This window comes from Orbicella faveolata, unplaced genomic scaffold, assembly GCF_042242905.1.
Source record: "Orbicella faveolata isolate gen_17 unplaced genomic scaffold, um_ofav_v1 contig_24, whole genome shotgun sequence".
Lineage (NCBI taxonomy): Eukaryota > Metazoa > Cnidaria > Anthozoa > Scleractinia > Merulinidae > Orbicella > Orbicella faveolata.
The window spans coordinates 30,126,053-30,137,935 of NW_028301552.1; the positions used below are offsets into that span (position 1 = coordinate 30,126,053).

An 11,883-nucleotide genomic window follows, 5' to 3' on the forward strand; every position below is an offset into this window, starting at 1 on the left:
TCATGTTCGATCGTGCAGCTTCTGTAAAGTTCTTGTTTTTCGTATTTTCTTTCGAATTCCGTTTTTTCAACAACATTTTGGTCTGACATGGCACACCGACTGACATCCAATTTGGGTTTTCAAAATTGAAGTTTGCATGTTGTGGTAACCCTATGATGAACCAGTATCCCATCCAGGGGGGAGTAGAAATTCTCCTAGTCGCTTCATGCTACAGAAACCGGACATTAGCGCTGGCCTGATGGGCCACTTGGCTCTTATGCAGACTTTACTTCTACCTTTCACCCATTGAAAAGTCAGAAGCTGCCAATTTTGTGAAGTATTTAATAAACATGCAAACAGCAAAGAATAAGCTGATCTAAATTATTTACAACGTTATCAAAATTACACGAAAAGTTATGTCTTTAGAAAAGTATAAGGTACACTTAATTCCAGCAATCTTCCGAAAATTAAACCAGCAAACTTTGACGGAAGTTTTATAGTCATCCTCATTTCTGAACATTATAGTGCTAGGCATAAAATAGACGAACTCATATATACTTCGGACATAATTTACAATCTGAATACAACAAATCATTGACACAAGCACATTAGCTTTAAGTTAAAATAAATTTCTCAAATTAAAAGGTAAATAACTTATTCGCTCTTTTGTAAGTCTCCATCGACTTAGTTTGGTAAGTTTTTGCCGCTTATTAAGCGTTCGTCGTTTGTTTTGAATTCTCGCCAAGCTCACCTGTAGCCATGGTGACGTCAGCTTTTCTTGGTGGATACTAAGAAACAGTGTAATCAAACAAGTTGATTCGCGATTTATCTTTCCAAAAAGAATCCATCGAGGTAATCACCAAATATCTCACATCATTGTACGGTGCGACATAAAAACAGAATTTTCCATCGCCCATAATTAATCTCTTAAAATAACACGGTTAAACCTGACTTGAAATTGAATTAAATTAATATATTAAATGACAATCAAATGACTAATTCGCTCTTTTGTCAGTATCAAACCACGTAGTTTGCAGTTGCATCCGCGTTTGTCGTTTGGTTGGTTTTCTCGCCCGGTTCTCCAGTTTCCACGGTGATATCGAAGGTTCTCTGTAGATCACGTGTCGCTTTTATCGTCAGGAGACCGTCTTTTGTCAAGTGTGACGTCACTGAGCCGAGATCTACGTCATCAGGCAACAGAATGCGACGGCTGTAATCACGTGACAGTTGATGTCCGGAGATGTGTTTCCCACTGACGGTCAACTCATTTCTTCGCAGTTGGATCTTGATCTCTTCTGGTCTACAACCTCTGAAATCCAACTTGGCCTCAAATTTGTTGTTGTTTGCTTTTTTTTCCACTCGTTTCATGCCCTGGATTATGAGCGCGCCCCCATTTTGGGCAATGCTTGACGTCACAGTTGTTGGATCGACATCGTGAGGGAGTTTGAAGACTCTCTTGAGTTCGCTTTTCTCGGATCCATCTTTCTTTCCAAGTCGATGCTGGCCATGTACGATGACCTTTTCGTTGTCAACCTCAAGCGAGATTTCTTCTGGTTTATAGTGCCTCAGCAGCACAGAGGCGATCTTTATTGATTCCTGAACCTTAGTTTTTTGTCCTGCAGAACCTCCAGATTCCTGAGGGACAGGAACCTCGCTCCACTGATCGAGACGAAAGTCATAACCTCTGGGAGCAGAAGGAAAAATCATGTTAAAAAAGTTGAATACCAACTAAAATTTATCACTGAAAGAAGTGTTCTGATTGATTTTGCACCACGTTAACTCGTGAGAAAATGTGAGAACAGAAATTTTTTTTCTGAAATTTGCAGATAAATAACGCAGTTTCAGAGTCAAGCCTCGCGCACTTTTCTTTTCATTTGTAGATTTCACCTGTCGAATAGTGTTTAAGAGATGTTAAATGGCATATGTGAGACTTTTCCAGAAGGCGAGGGTAGTGTTACTCTTTGCGAGACCCAAACATTTTGACTTGTCAAATTGCGAGACCTAGACTTCAAAGTGTTTTAAGTGTGAGTGGGAGACATGAAGACTCTAAGACGGTCAAACGCCATCGAGCTGCCGACTCTGTGAAAAAATCGAGACTGCGAGACGTACATAATCGCTAAAAAACGCGTAACGTCGAGACCTGTGATATTCGACGAAAATTTCGCGGGACCTTTCATACCCGAACTCTCTTGGCCTCTGATCTCGTGCTCTTGAGTTGTCAAGAGTTCAGTTGTAATCACAAATTACCCATTTCTCATAAATAGCCTTAAAACAAATTCTGTGCTGAGATATTCCTCAATCATTTCAATAGAAAAGTTACCTAAAGAACATACTGAAAGAATTCAAACCACAAATTTAAATAAAATAATAATAATGATAAATAACGTTAACATTTACCGGAATGGATTGTGCGTTGAAAGTCCTTTAAAAGCGATTGCCCAGAGAGCCATTGTATCGAACATCTCTTGATAGTTTGATCGTCTTGTTGTAGTCTGCTGGTAACTTCCTTGGCGAACTGTTTTAAGGTGACCTAACAATTTCCTTATGTTGTGAAACTCAATCCCCTCATTACTAAGTGGTTAATTTTAGTGTATCTGGTGACGATCTTGTGATCTGTATTCAAGGTCAACTTGCACGGGTGCATTTTTTCTAAGCTGTTAGCATCTGTGCCAACTCTCCCGGATTCTTTTGGGATACAGACAGTATATATACGTATCTACCGGCTGTTCCGTACGGGTGACCAAATCTCGCACATTTACGAAGGAGTTAATGCGTATAAAATAATTTTTCAGCATATAGTTGGCCGACTTTTGACGTTTCTTGGGAAAAATGCTTGGATGTTTGACATTTTTGTGGTTGAATTAGCGGTGCTCCACTTAAAAAAAAAAAAAAATTTTAGGGCCAAGAAGGGCTATCTGCCAGATTTCGACTTTTTTCGGTTGGCATCTCTGCCAGTTAATTTCGTTACTCGTTGCGTTAAAGCTCCTGCTAGCAGCCCTTATTACCTTTATATTTCAAAGGCTACTTTCCAAAGCACACTCCTCATTATTGTATAACAATTCTTTTATCTTGGGTCAATGAGTATGTCACCGGTGTAATAATATTTGTGTATTAATCTCAAGGTACGAGAAGGCTTCGTAAATCGGTTATTTGAAAGTATAGCTATTCAGTATGAGAGGCTTAGTATTAGACAATTAAATTGATCTTTGCTTCGCAAAACACAAGAATATCACTTTATCCCCTGATGGCAAATTCATTTTATCAAGCAGATCATGGTTCAAAGTTGCGTGAAGGTATTTTATAGTGTCAGGATTTATAATAAATATCTGACGACTACTCTGATTTGCTTAAACAGCGTGCTTTCTGAGAGGTTTTTTTTTTTTTTCACATTTTCAGGAAATTCCACGCAGGCTTCATAAAGCAGTCACGCCCCAATGCCACGCGCGCGCTTTATCGAGTCACGTACGTGGTCCAGGTCACGAGCTTGAAAATAGTAAACTTTTTCCTCGTGTTCTGTTGAGTTATATAACCATTGTTGGGTCTACTTAAATAAGTATCCGCGTGCTGAAAAAAGCGTGCTTATATAACTAAACTTTACATTCGATCACGTCAGCTATTCTCCAATACGCACCGTTCGCACAGTCACCCCATCGACAGACGTTTTCTGTGCGCGTTTAACTTCCTGTAAATTAGATAGTTACTGAACTCCTTTTTTCATAGGTTCGAATAAAAAAAGAGAAATGCAACGATTAATACTGCACTGGTCTCCCAAAGTGATGTAACAAGACGACTTTAATTACAGAGGTATATTTTTGAACAAATTCAGACATTCTATAAAAAGAAAGTTTCTAAAAGTGATCCCAATCACATGCGATCCGTAGACCTTTTATACCTCTATATTGCGCGTGTACTCTTGAGGCCTATGAATCAACCTTACTTAAATCCCATTTCTCCACAAATGTAAACTTTTATACTTATAAAACATATAACGAGCTTGACCGCTTTCTTACGTTATAAGGCGATCGCACCCCTTTTTTTGCTGTCTTTTTTGCTCACGTGCTTTGCAACGAGACAAACCAAGTCCACCGGGGAATAACGAAACACACGGGTATAGGAAAAAAAAAAAAAAAGAAAAGAAAAGAAACGGAAAAAAAAAAAAAAAAAAAAAAAAAAAAACTGGCCAAACAATCAAAAGCCGAATCACGATGGGTGAGTTATGTTTTGAAACAGGCACGTTTCAACACATGGATCAGCTGTAAATTTAGTTTGTCCGTTTGGTCCATATTGGGGAAAATTAAAATTTGTGTCATTTTTACAATTTTAAGTGTTTAGACTCTCAAAATTTGAACTCGATCAACATTTCCCCATTTCCCTACTTCCCGGCCCGTTGGCTCAATAATAGGGAACTTGAGGAAACCACGACGACGACGGCAACGAGAACTTGACCGAACAAAAGGTTTAATGAGCAAAACAATAGCTGTGTGCATTATAAATCTCTGTACATTTCTTTGCCGTCCCGGCTGCAAAACAACAACGTGAAACAACAAAGTTTTGCTTAGTTTGAGGAACGCGAACGACGACTACTAATTTTTCGTGTTTCCATTTTGAATCGAACGCTGTCATTGCATATTTAGCCTGAGCAAGTTTTTTTAGAGCCATTGATGGACTGAACAGATCTAGGCAGTGGCGAAAATAAATTCATTTTTGACGAGTGACGAGCAAGGGTTTATCTTGAGACAATGTGACTAGACAATAAAATATTTTAGTTCAGTTCACATTTTCTGGAGTCATGACTAAGTATTTATCCTGAGACTGTGAATAGACATTTTTTTTTTTTTTAGTTAAACATTTTACGGAAACATGAGTAAGTTTTCGAGCTAAAAAAAGGAAAGAAAGAAATGAAATGAAAGAAAGGATTGTGCTACAAACTACCCTTTTCGCCGCAAGAAAACCATTTCCTATATATATGCGTCAAAATGAAAGGAAAACATCGGCGACCGATCGACATGAAATGAAAATGGTTCAGTACACCGATGAAACGGTTGGATAATTCAAGTGAAGGCCAGCTCGTGTAAAGGAGATTAAAATAAATAAATATGATTTACCAGTGAAAATGATGAAACTGGAATAATTCGTAAACGAAATTGAATCGACTTTCTGTGAAGCTAGGTATCAACCCCGACAAGACTACCTAGACAAAGCAAAACAAAAAAAATCTATGACCAGGAAAAATATTTGTGAGCTGACCTTGTCTTTGGGAAAAACCCTGGATGATCACAAGATCAAACACACGACAAAAAAGCATGAGCCAAAATAAAAGAAAAAACAGTCAAGTAATGTTTAGTTAATGATCAAATTTAGCTTCTCGACAAAATAAGCCTTTGGGTTTCCATGAAGTTGGATTTTAGTGATATACATTAGTGAATTAGAAGGGATTTTCAAGTAGCAGTAATAAAGTACGTAGAAATCAAAAGCATGCAAGACTCACTCTTTCCCATTTTAACGTTATTTGAAGTAATTTACCCTGAAGAATGTCACTTTTTTATTTTTAGAATATCGTCTAGTACACCTTTTTTTAACTTTGTTCTCACTTTTATTTTACTAAAGTGGTATTGTTATGTAAGTCAAATAATAATCTCTGATGGCTTTAAAGGAAGTCGTACAGATTTACTGTACCAGTGTGTAAGAAAAAAATCTTTCAGTTATTCCAACATACTAAGATGTTTGATTGTTGAAAGATGCTAACTACGACAGCCATTTTCCTAGATTTGAGCTCACCTCATTTACTGATTCACTGTTAATGCATGACAAATTTATATGATTTATATTATTATATTATTTATACTATTAGTTTTTAGGCCACGTCAACATTACACCGGAGAAATTTGAAAACAAAGCTTAATTTCTACGGTTAGGCCTACCGTCCAAACTAATCTGTCATGAAAACCGTGAGCTATTCGAAATCAATCTTCAAACCGGAGGAATTTGTATACGCCGGCTTTGCGGTTTAGTGTGAGAACGACGGTTTTCGAAAACGATGCATATGACGTTACGATAATCATGTGATTTCACCGCCCGAGTTTTATTTCCTCAAGCACAAACCCAGAATGACCCGGTGACTTTTGCGTATTTAAATTTCTCCTGCTTGGTGTGGAAGGAAAACATTTAATGCGTTTTCAGAGTGAAAAGCCGTTTTTAATTTCATCCGGCGTAGTGTAAGTAGTGTAGTGTCAAAGCGGCCTTCATTTGCATTCAATTCAGTGCACTAGCATTCCTAATTATGTCAGTGATGTATGAGTAACCGCACAAAAGCTTTGGCAATAGGCTACTTTCGATATATTAAAATTCAGCTTGAACGGTGAGGCCTAGAGGACACAAACGAAAGAGATGAATAAACACGGTCATTCAATTTCCTTTGCGTCCTCTAAGCCTCACTGCCAAGCTGAAATGAAATATCGCAAACGGTCCGATTGAGGACTAGTATTTGAAAATTCTTTCAAATTGCCCTCACCTAAAGGTTCGTGGGATTTTGAGAGAATTTTCAAATATCACTTTCGTAGTGTAAATCCTTAACTGAATTGTATTCGCATTTATATGATATTTCTCAGTTTTATCATGAATTCTGTCGTTTAAAACAATCCAGTGTTTATTTGTGTTGGAGCAAACTCTTCTTTGAACAGATATTGTCCCGTTTGAATGGCATTGTGATAAGTCACAAATAAATGCTTGTTTGCGTGAAAAACGTTCCGAAATAGAACAGAAAGGAAGATAGAAATTACAATACTAAACATTTATTTGATAGATTCACAATGTTTTTGATATTATTACACAATGAATACTGAAGTAGGCAATAAAACAACTAAAGAAGTGAAACTGTACAAAAATCAATGCAAAATAACCTCAACCATGCACTAGCCATAATTTCTCTATTTAAAATTATCGGTGTACAATAAAAAATTTGGAATACGAACTTCTTTCTTTTCAGTTTCAATGAGAATCGTAATAATCATAAATTTCTATAGAACCTTTCATGAATGGGTGCCAATTTTAATTTTTTTGCATGAATTTACATTAACCTCCCTAACCCCGTTGAATTTTCAACTTTTAAACGAGGTTAGTCGGACTAATTTCAACACTTACAAACGAATTTATAATTGGCAGCCATTTATGAAAAGGGTCTAGAGCTATTACGTAAAGTTGTATCGATATGGATCAGAGAACACATCTTTTATATTGGACTTAAGTAAATGTCTTCTTTCATTAAAAAAATAAAAAAAAAATAGATAAAAAAAGATCAAACACATACGACACAACTGAGAAAAATTCAATTGGACAAAAGCATAAAAACTAAATATTCGCTTCAGTAGCATATTTTTTAATTAGGTGGTTCGTCGGCTCTCTCTCCCGCATTGGCGCTCGCCTTCTATTCTGGTTCCTAGTCTACGTCATCTGTTTCCCCGGTGACGTCAAAGTTACACTTACGCGGCAAAACGCGTGACGCTTCTATCGTCAGCAGGCCTTCTTTTGACAAGAATGACGTCACCGAACTGGGATCTACGTCATCGGGTAGCAGAATGCAACGATTGGCTGACCTACGTGACTGATGACGTTCACACACCTGCAAGCCAGTGATAATCAACTTATTTCCTCGGAGTTGCAACTTGATCTCTTCTGGTTTGAAACCTCTAAAATCCAACTTGCGCTGGAATTTGCCGTCGTTTGCTTTCCCTTCCCTGTGTTTTGTACCCTCGATTACGAGAACGCGGCCATCTTGTGTAATGCGTGACGTCACAGTTGTAGCATCGACACCTTGAGGAAGTTTGAAGACTCTCTTGAACTCGTATTTCTCGCTTCCATCTTCTCGATGGACCTCATGCTGGCCAAGTACGAGTACCTTTTCGCTATCTACTTCAAGCGAGATTTCTTCAGGGTGGTAATGCCCAAGCAGCACACAAGCGATCTTTATTGTTCCCTGGTAAGGCTTTTCCATGGCTTGTCGGGGGTTTGTTATTTGCTGTTCGTATGCGGTAGCCAGATTCCATAAATTGAAAAAAACGTCAGAGCCCCTGGGAACTTGATTGTAGTGACTGCAATAGCAAAAGGAAGCAGCTGAATGCCAAACAGAGTAAAATATTGTAATCTTTAATCTTAAACTGATAATTATTTGACGTTTGTGAATTTGTATTCTCAAGAATAGTTCTACAGTTCTTGAATTGCTTGAATTCTGTTGTCTTCAGTTTCAGATACAAACTATGCAATTCTCCAGCATAAATAGCAGCAAAATCAAAATCTTCCTCATCTGTTCCAATTAAGATGCAGAAATTGGACATTTAAAGATAAGCCCAGACCCACAAAAACTGATTTTAAAATTTACCTGAAAGGATCAAAGGTCGGAAATCGATTAACGAGAGGCATCATTTAGTCTTGAACTTCTTCTCTTGATATTTGTCTTTTCTTCTATCTTGCTTGTAACTTGTTGAAAACGTTATGAACTGATAATCGGTCAGCTGAAACCCTCCTTTTATAGCCGACGATCCTCTTCAAAAACGATCGAAGAGGATTAAAATTAAACACTTAGTCAATGCTTCGTAAGAATGAAAGACACAGTGCGACAGACCAAAAACTATTTCATTTTCATTTTTAATTACTACTTTCTAAAAATGAGAAAAAAACTTAAGAAAATAACCACCGGACAGTTTGCTGCAAAAACAGACCTTTTTTCAATTTCATACCAAATATATATAACACTTAAAAACATTGCGTCCAAAAAACACCTCTACGCTACAAGAAAAAAAAAAAAAAGTGCCAACGAGCCTGGCCTTTTGCAACGGTTGGTAAAGTGACGTGCTGATTTAGTCATTGCTAATGCATGGTTTTATCAGAAATTGAAAGACCATTTTCAAAATAAGCTTACATACACATTTTCAGGTTTGTATACTTTAAGAGGAAGTTTTTATGGACGTGACAAATTAGGAGGATTTGTATGGGAAGAAGACGCTTTGTCCTCCAGTCACACTCCAATGGTTTTCCATACAAATCCTTGTAATTTTGCGAGTTTTTAAATTACTCTTCCTCAGTGCTAAAAGCTGTTTTTCACTAGCTCATAGCATAAGCATAAGCCGACATACGCAGACGCATTAATGTGTTGAGAATTAGCGTCTTTTGTTTTGGAAATTTCCAACAAAAGGCGCTAATTATCAACATCTCACTCCGTCTGCGTGTTTCGGCTTATGCGTATGCGCTGGGGAAAACTAGCCTTAAGTTTTGAATGGGTCACATCACCGAAGAAATAAACAAGTACACGTCGCAACAGGGTGGCCAAACGCGCGACAAATATTTCGCCCAACAATGTTCCGATATGTTGCGTTCAAATGCTGCGATCGTTTGGCCAGAGCTTGCAAATGCTGCCGGGTCAACAATGTTGAGATATCGGTTGTGTGGAAATGTTGCGATCGTTTGCCCGGGGCGCGGGCTTTACGACAACCGGTGCTAAAGAGATGAATGAGCGACAACTAATGATCTAAAAATATTTTCAACCCTCTATTAAAATAATTACATATTTATTTCGAAAACCTATCAACTTCTAATTTTAAAATGTCGGGAAATTTCTTAACACGTTTTGAAAACATCGATAAGAAGGTTATTAACAATCCAATCAATAAACACTGTTATATTTTTTTTTCGGGGACATCTCTTTACCTCTTTATCCCAAGTCAAATCTTTGTTAGATTAATATTTCGGTTTATAGAATACGCAAGGATATTCTTGAGGCTTAAAATAGGCACGCGGGAATTAAATAACGTCTGATCTGTTTGGAGGTGTAACTTATAATATGTACTAGGCCCTTCACAATCTATTCACCAACCATTCTTCACCATCTACGGACATATAACGAACTCACAATGTGACCAGCTCCCAGTTAGCTTGATAGCTCAGTTGGTAGAGCACTGCACCGTTATCGCAGAGGTTATGGGTTTGATTCCCGTTCAGGCCTGATTTTAATCGAAATATAAACGCGAAGAAAAAGAAAAAGACTGGTATCTAATAATAGGTACAAGACTAATAGTTAATAACAAACAGATGAGTCTGCGGGAGAGAAAAAAAAATTACCATAATAATAATAACAATACAAAATGTTAGTAAAGAAAAAGTTTTTCACTGCCAACGTTTTCATTCAAGGCTGGCTTTAAATCACGAATTAACAATGTTTCCTTAATTTTACAATGTATATCTGACCTACCAGTTGCTAAGATATCAAAATTGTCCCATTTAATATTATGACCCGTGGAAGTAACGTGATCCGCAATGGCTGAGGTGTGACCGCTTTTAGCAAGGGCCTTAAAATGTTTAGTTTTTCTATCGTGTAGTCGACGCTAGTACAAGATAAACCTCATCCGCACCCTTACTTATCGTTGTCTTCGCATCTGTTCATCGTCTTCATCATTACAGTCTGCCGTGGATGATCTCAGGAAGCTATTGTCATGCAATGGTTATCCCCGTGGTATCATCACGTACAACATGAACGATGTAGTGAATAGACATCAAAACAAACCTAAAGACCCTATCACTACAGTTCCCAAGAGAGAAATCTTCATTGTTTTACCATTTTTAGGGTTCCAAAGTAAAGTAATTACTCAGCAACTTAAATCTTGTATCTAAGTTTTATGGTTGTTTTAAAGTTAAAATAATTTTCCGAAACACCCGCTGAATTAAGTCTTTTTTCCAGTACAAGGACAGGTTCAGCCGTTCTCAGATGTCTAGGATGGTTTACAAGGCAAGCTGCTGGGACTGCGATGATTTTTATATAGGAAAAACAAAGCGTCGACTACACGATAGAAAAACTGAACATTGCAAGGCCCTTGCTAAAAGCGGTCACACCTCAGCCATTGCGGATCACGTTACTTCCACGGGTCATAATATTAAATGGGACAATTTTGATATCTTAGCAACTGGTAGGTCAGATATACATTGTAAAATTAAGGAAACATTGTTAATTCGTGATTTAAAGCCAGCCTTGAATGAAAACGTTGGCAGTGAAAAACTTTTTCTTTACTAACATTTTGTATTGTTATTATTATTATGGTAATTTTTTTTTCTCTCCCGCAGACTCATCTGTTTGTTATTAACTTTTTGTCTTGTACATATTATTAGAGGTCTGATTTTTTTCAGGCTTTAATTTCACAACTGCTTAAGTTGTGTGCATAGCTGCGATGATCAATCATGTCTTCTTAACTTAGTAACAAAATGATTAATTGGTAAATTGAGGACCGAGGATGGGAAAAAAAAAAAAAAAACAGTATATGTAACATGGGGACAAACAAAGGCTGAATATAATGATTCAAACCTTAATTTATTTTGCCTCCATCACCAAGAGAAGATTTAGGTGAGAGAGTGAATCCCCCATATAGGCCTTATATCCAAGGAAATCTCTCTTTAGTTATTTTTAGACATGGTGCCCAGCTCTTCCACAGAGTTTACTAGCGCTATGCGTGGACAACCCAGGCAACTTTCTCCAAACTAACTGAGATGAAATGGCGGGAATGTGGGAAAAATTTTTTTTATAAGTTTCGATTTTTATAGCACGTTGACCATCGAAATATGTTTTCCAGCTCAGAATTTTTTTTGGTTCTCTCAGCTGTCTTTTTTGTTCTGCTGGATTTTGCTCTGTGCTCGTTTAACTTTTGATTCCTCTGCCGTTCATTCAGTTTTATGGAGTTTGGCAAGCCACAACGGCAATGGCAACGGCATCGACAACAAGTGCAACGGCTATTCGCACCAGTCTTTTACTAATGGAGTATAAATAAGAGCTCTGCATCTAATTTCAGCCCAGTTCACGTAAGAATCCTGCCTTTGCTAACTGTACTTTACATGCGCGGCTTGCATAGTTCCTTTCTCCTTCAACCG

The 11,883-nt window shown here is 37.5% G+C and overlaps 2 protein-coding genes across 2 annotated transcripts; both read right to left on the bottom strand.

The window, feature by feature from the left end:
- Positions 1-301: 301 nt before the first annotated feature.
- Positions 302-2,866, bottom strand: LOC110051933 (uncharacterized). Its single transcript, XM_020758046.2, has 2 exons — positions 2,377-2,866; positions 302-1,663 (listed from the first exon to the last, which is right to left on the bottom strand). The coding sequence occupies exons 1-2, from the start codon at positions 2,439-2,441 to the stop codon at positions 997-999; spliced, it is 732 nt and encodes a 243-aa protein (XP_020613705.2). The 5' UTR covers positions 2,442-2,866; the 3' UTR covers positions 302-996.
- Positions 2,867-6,754: 3,888 nt separating this feature from the next.
- On the bottom strand, positions 6,755-8,782 carry LOC110051894 (uncharacterized). Its single transcript, XM_020757981.2, has 2 exons — positions 8,354-8,782; positions 6,755-8,066 (listed from the first exon to the last, which is right to left on the bottom strand). Exons 1-2 carry the CDS (start codon positions 8,395-8,397, stop codon positions 7,415-7,417), a joined length of 696 nt encoding a protein of 231 aa, XP_020613640.1. The 5' UTR covers positions 8,398-8,782; the 3' UTR covers positions 6,755-7,414.
- Positions 8,783-11,883: the final 3,101 nt, after the last annotated feature.

Excerpts from the sequence above, each read along its gene's own strand:
- LOC110051933 (XM_020758046.2), bottom strand. The coding sequence starts at position 2,441 with ATGTTCGATACAATGGCTCTCTGGGCAATCGCTTTTAAAGGACTTTCA. Across the intron at positions 1,664-2,376 it reads TCAACGCACAATCCATTCCG|AGGTTATGACTTTCGTCTCG; the intron begins GTAAATGTTAAC and ends TTCTGCTCCCAG.
- LOC110051894 (XM_020757981.2), bottom strand. The coding sequence starts at position 8,397 with ATGATGCCTCTCGTTAATCGATTTCCGACCTTTGATCCTTTCAG. Across the intron at positions 8,067-8,353 it reads CCGACCTTTGATCCTTTCAG|TCACTACAATCAAGTTCCCA; the intron begins GTAAATTTTAAA and ends TTGCTATTGCAG.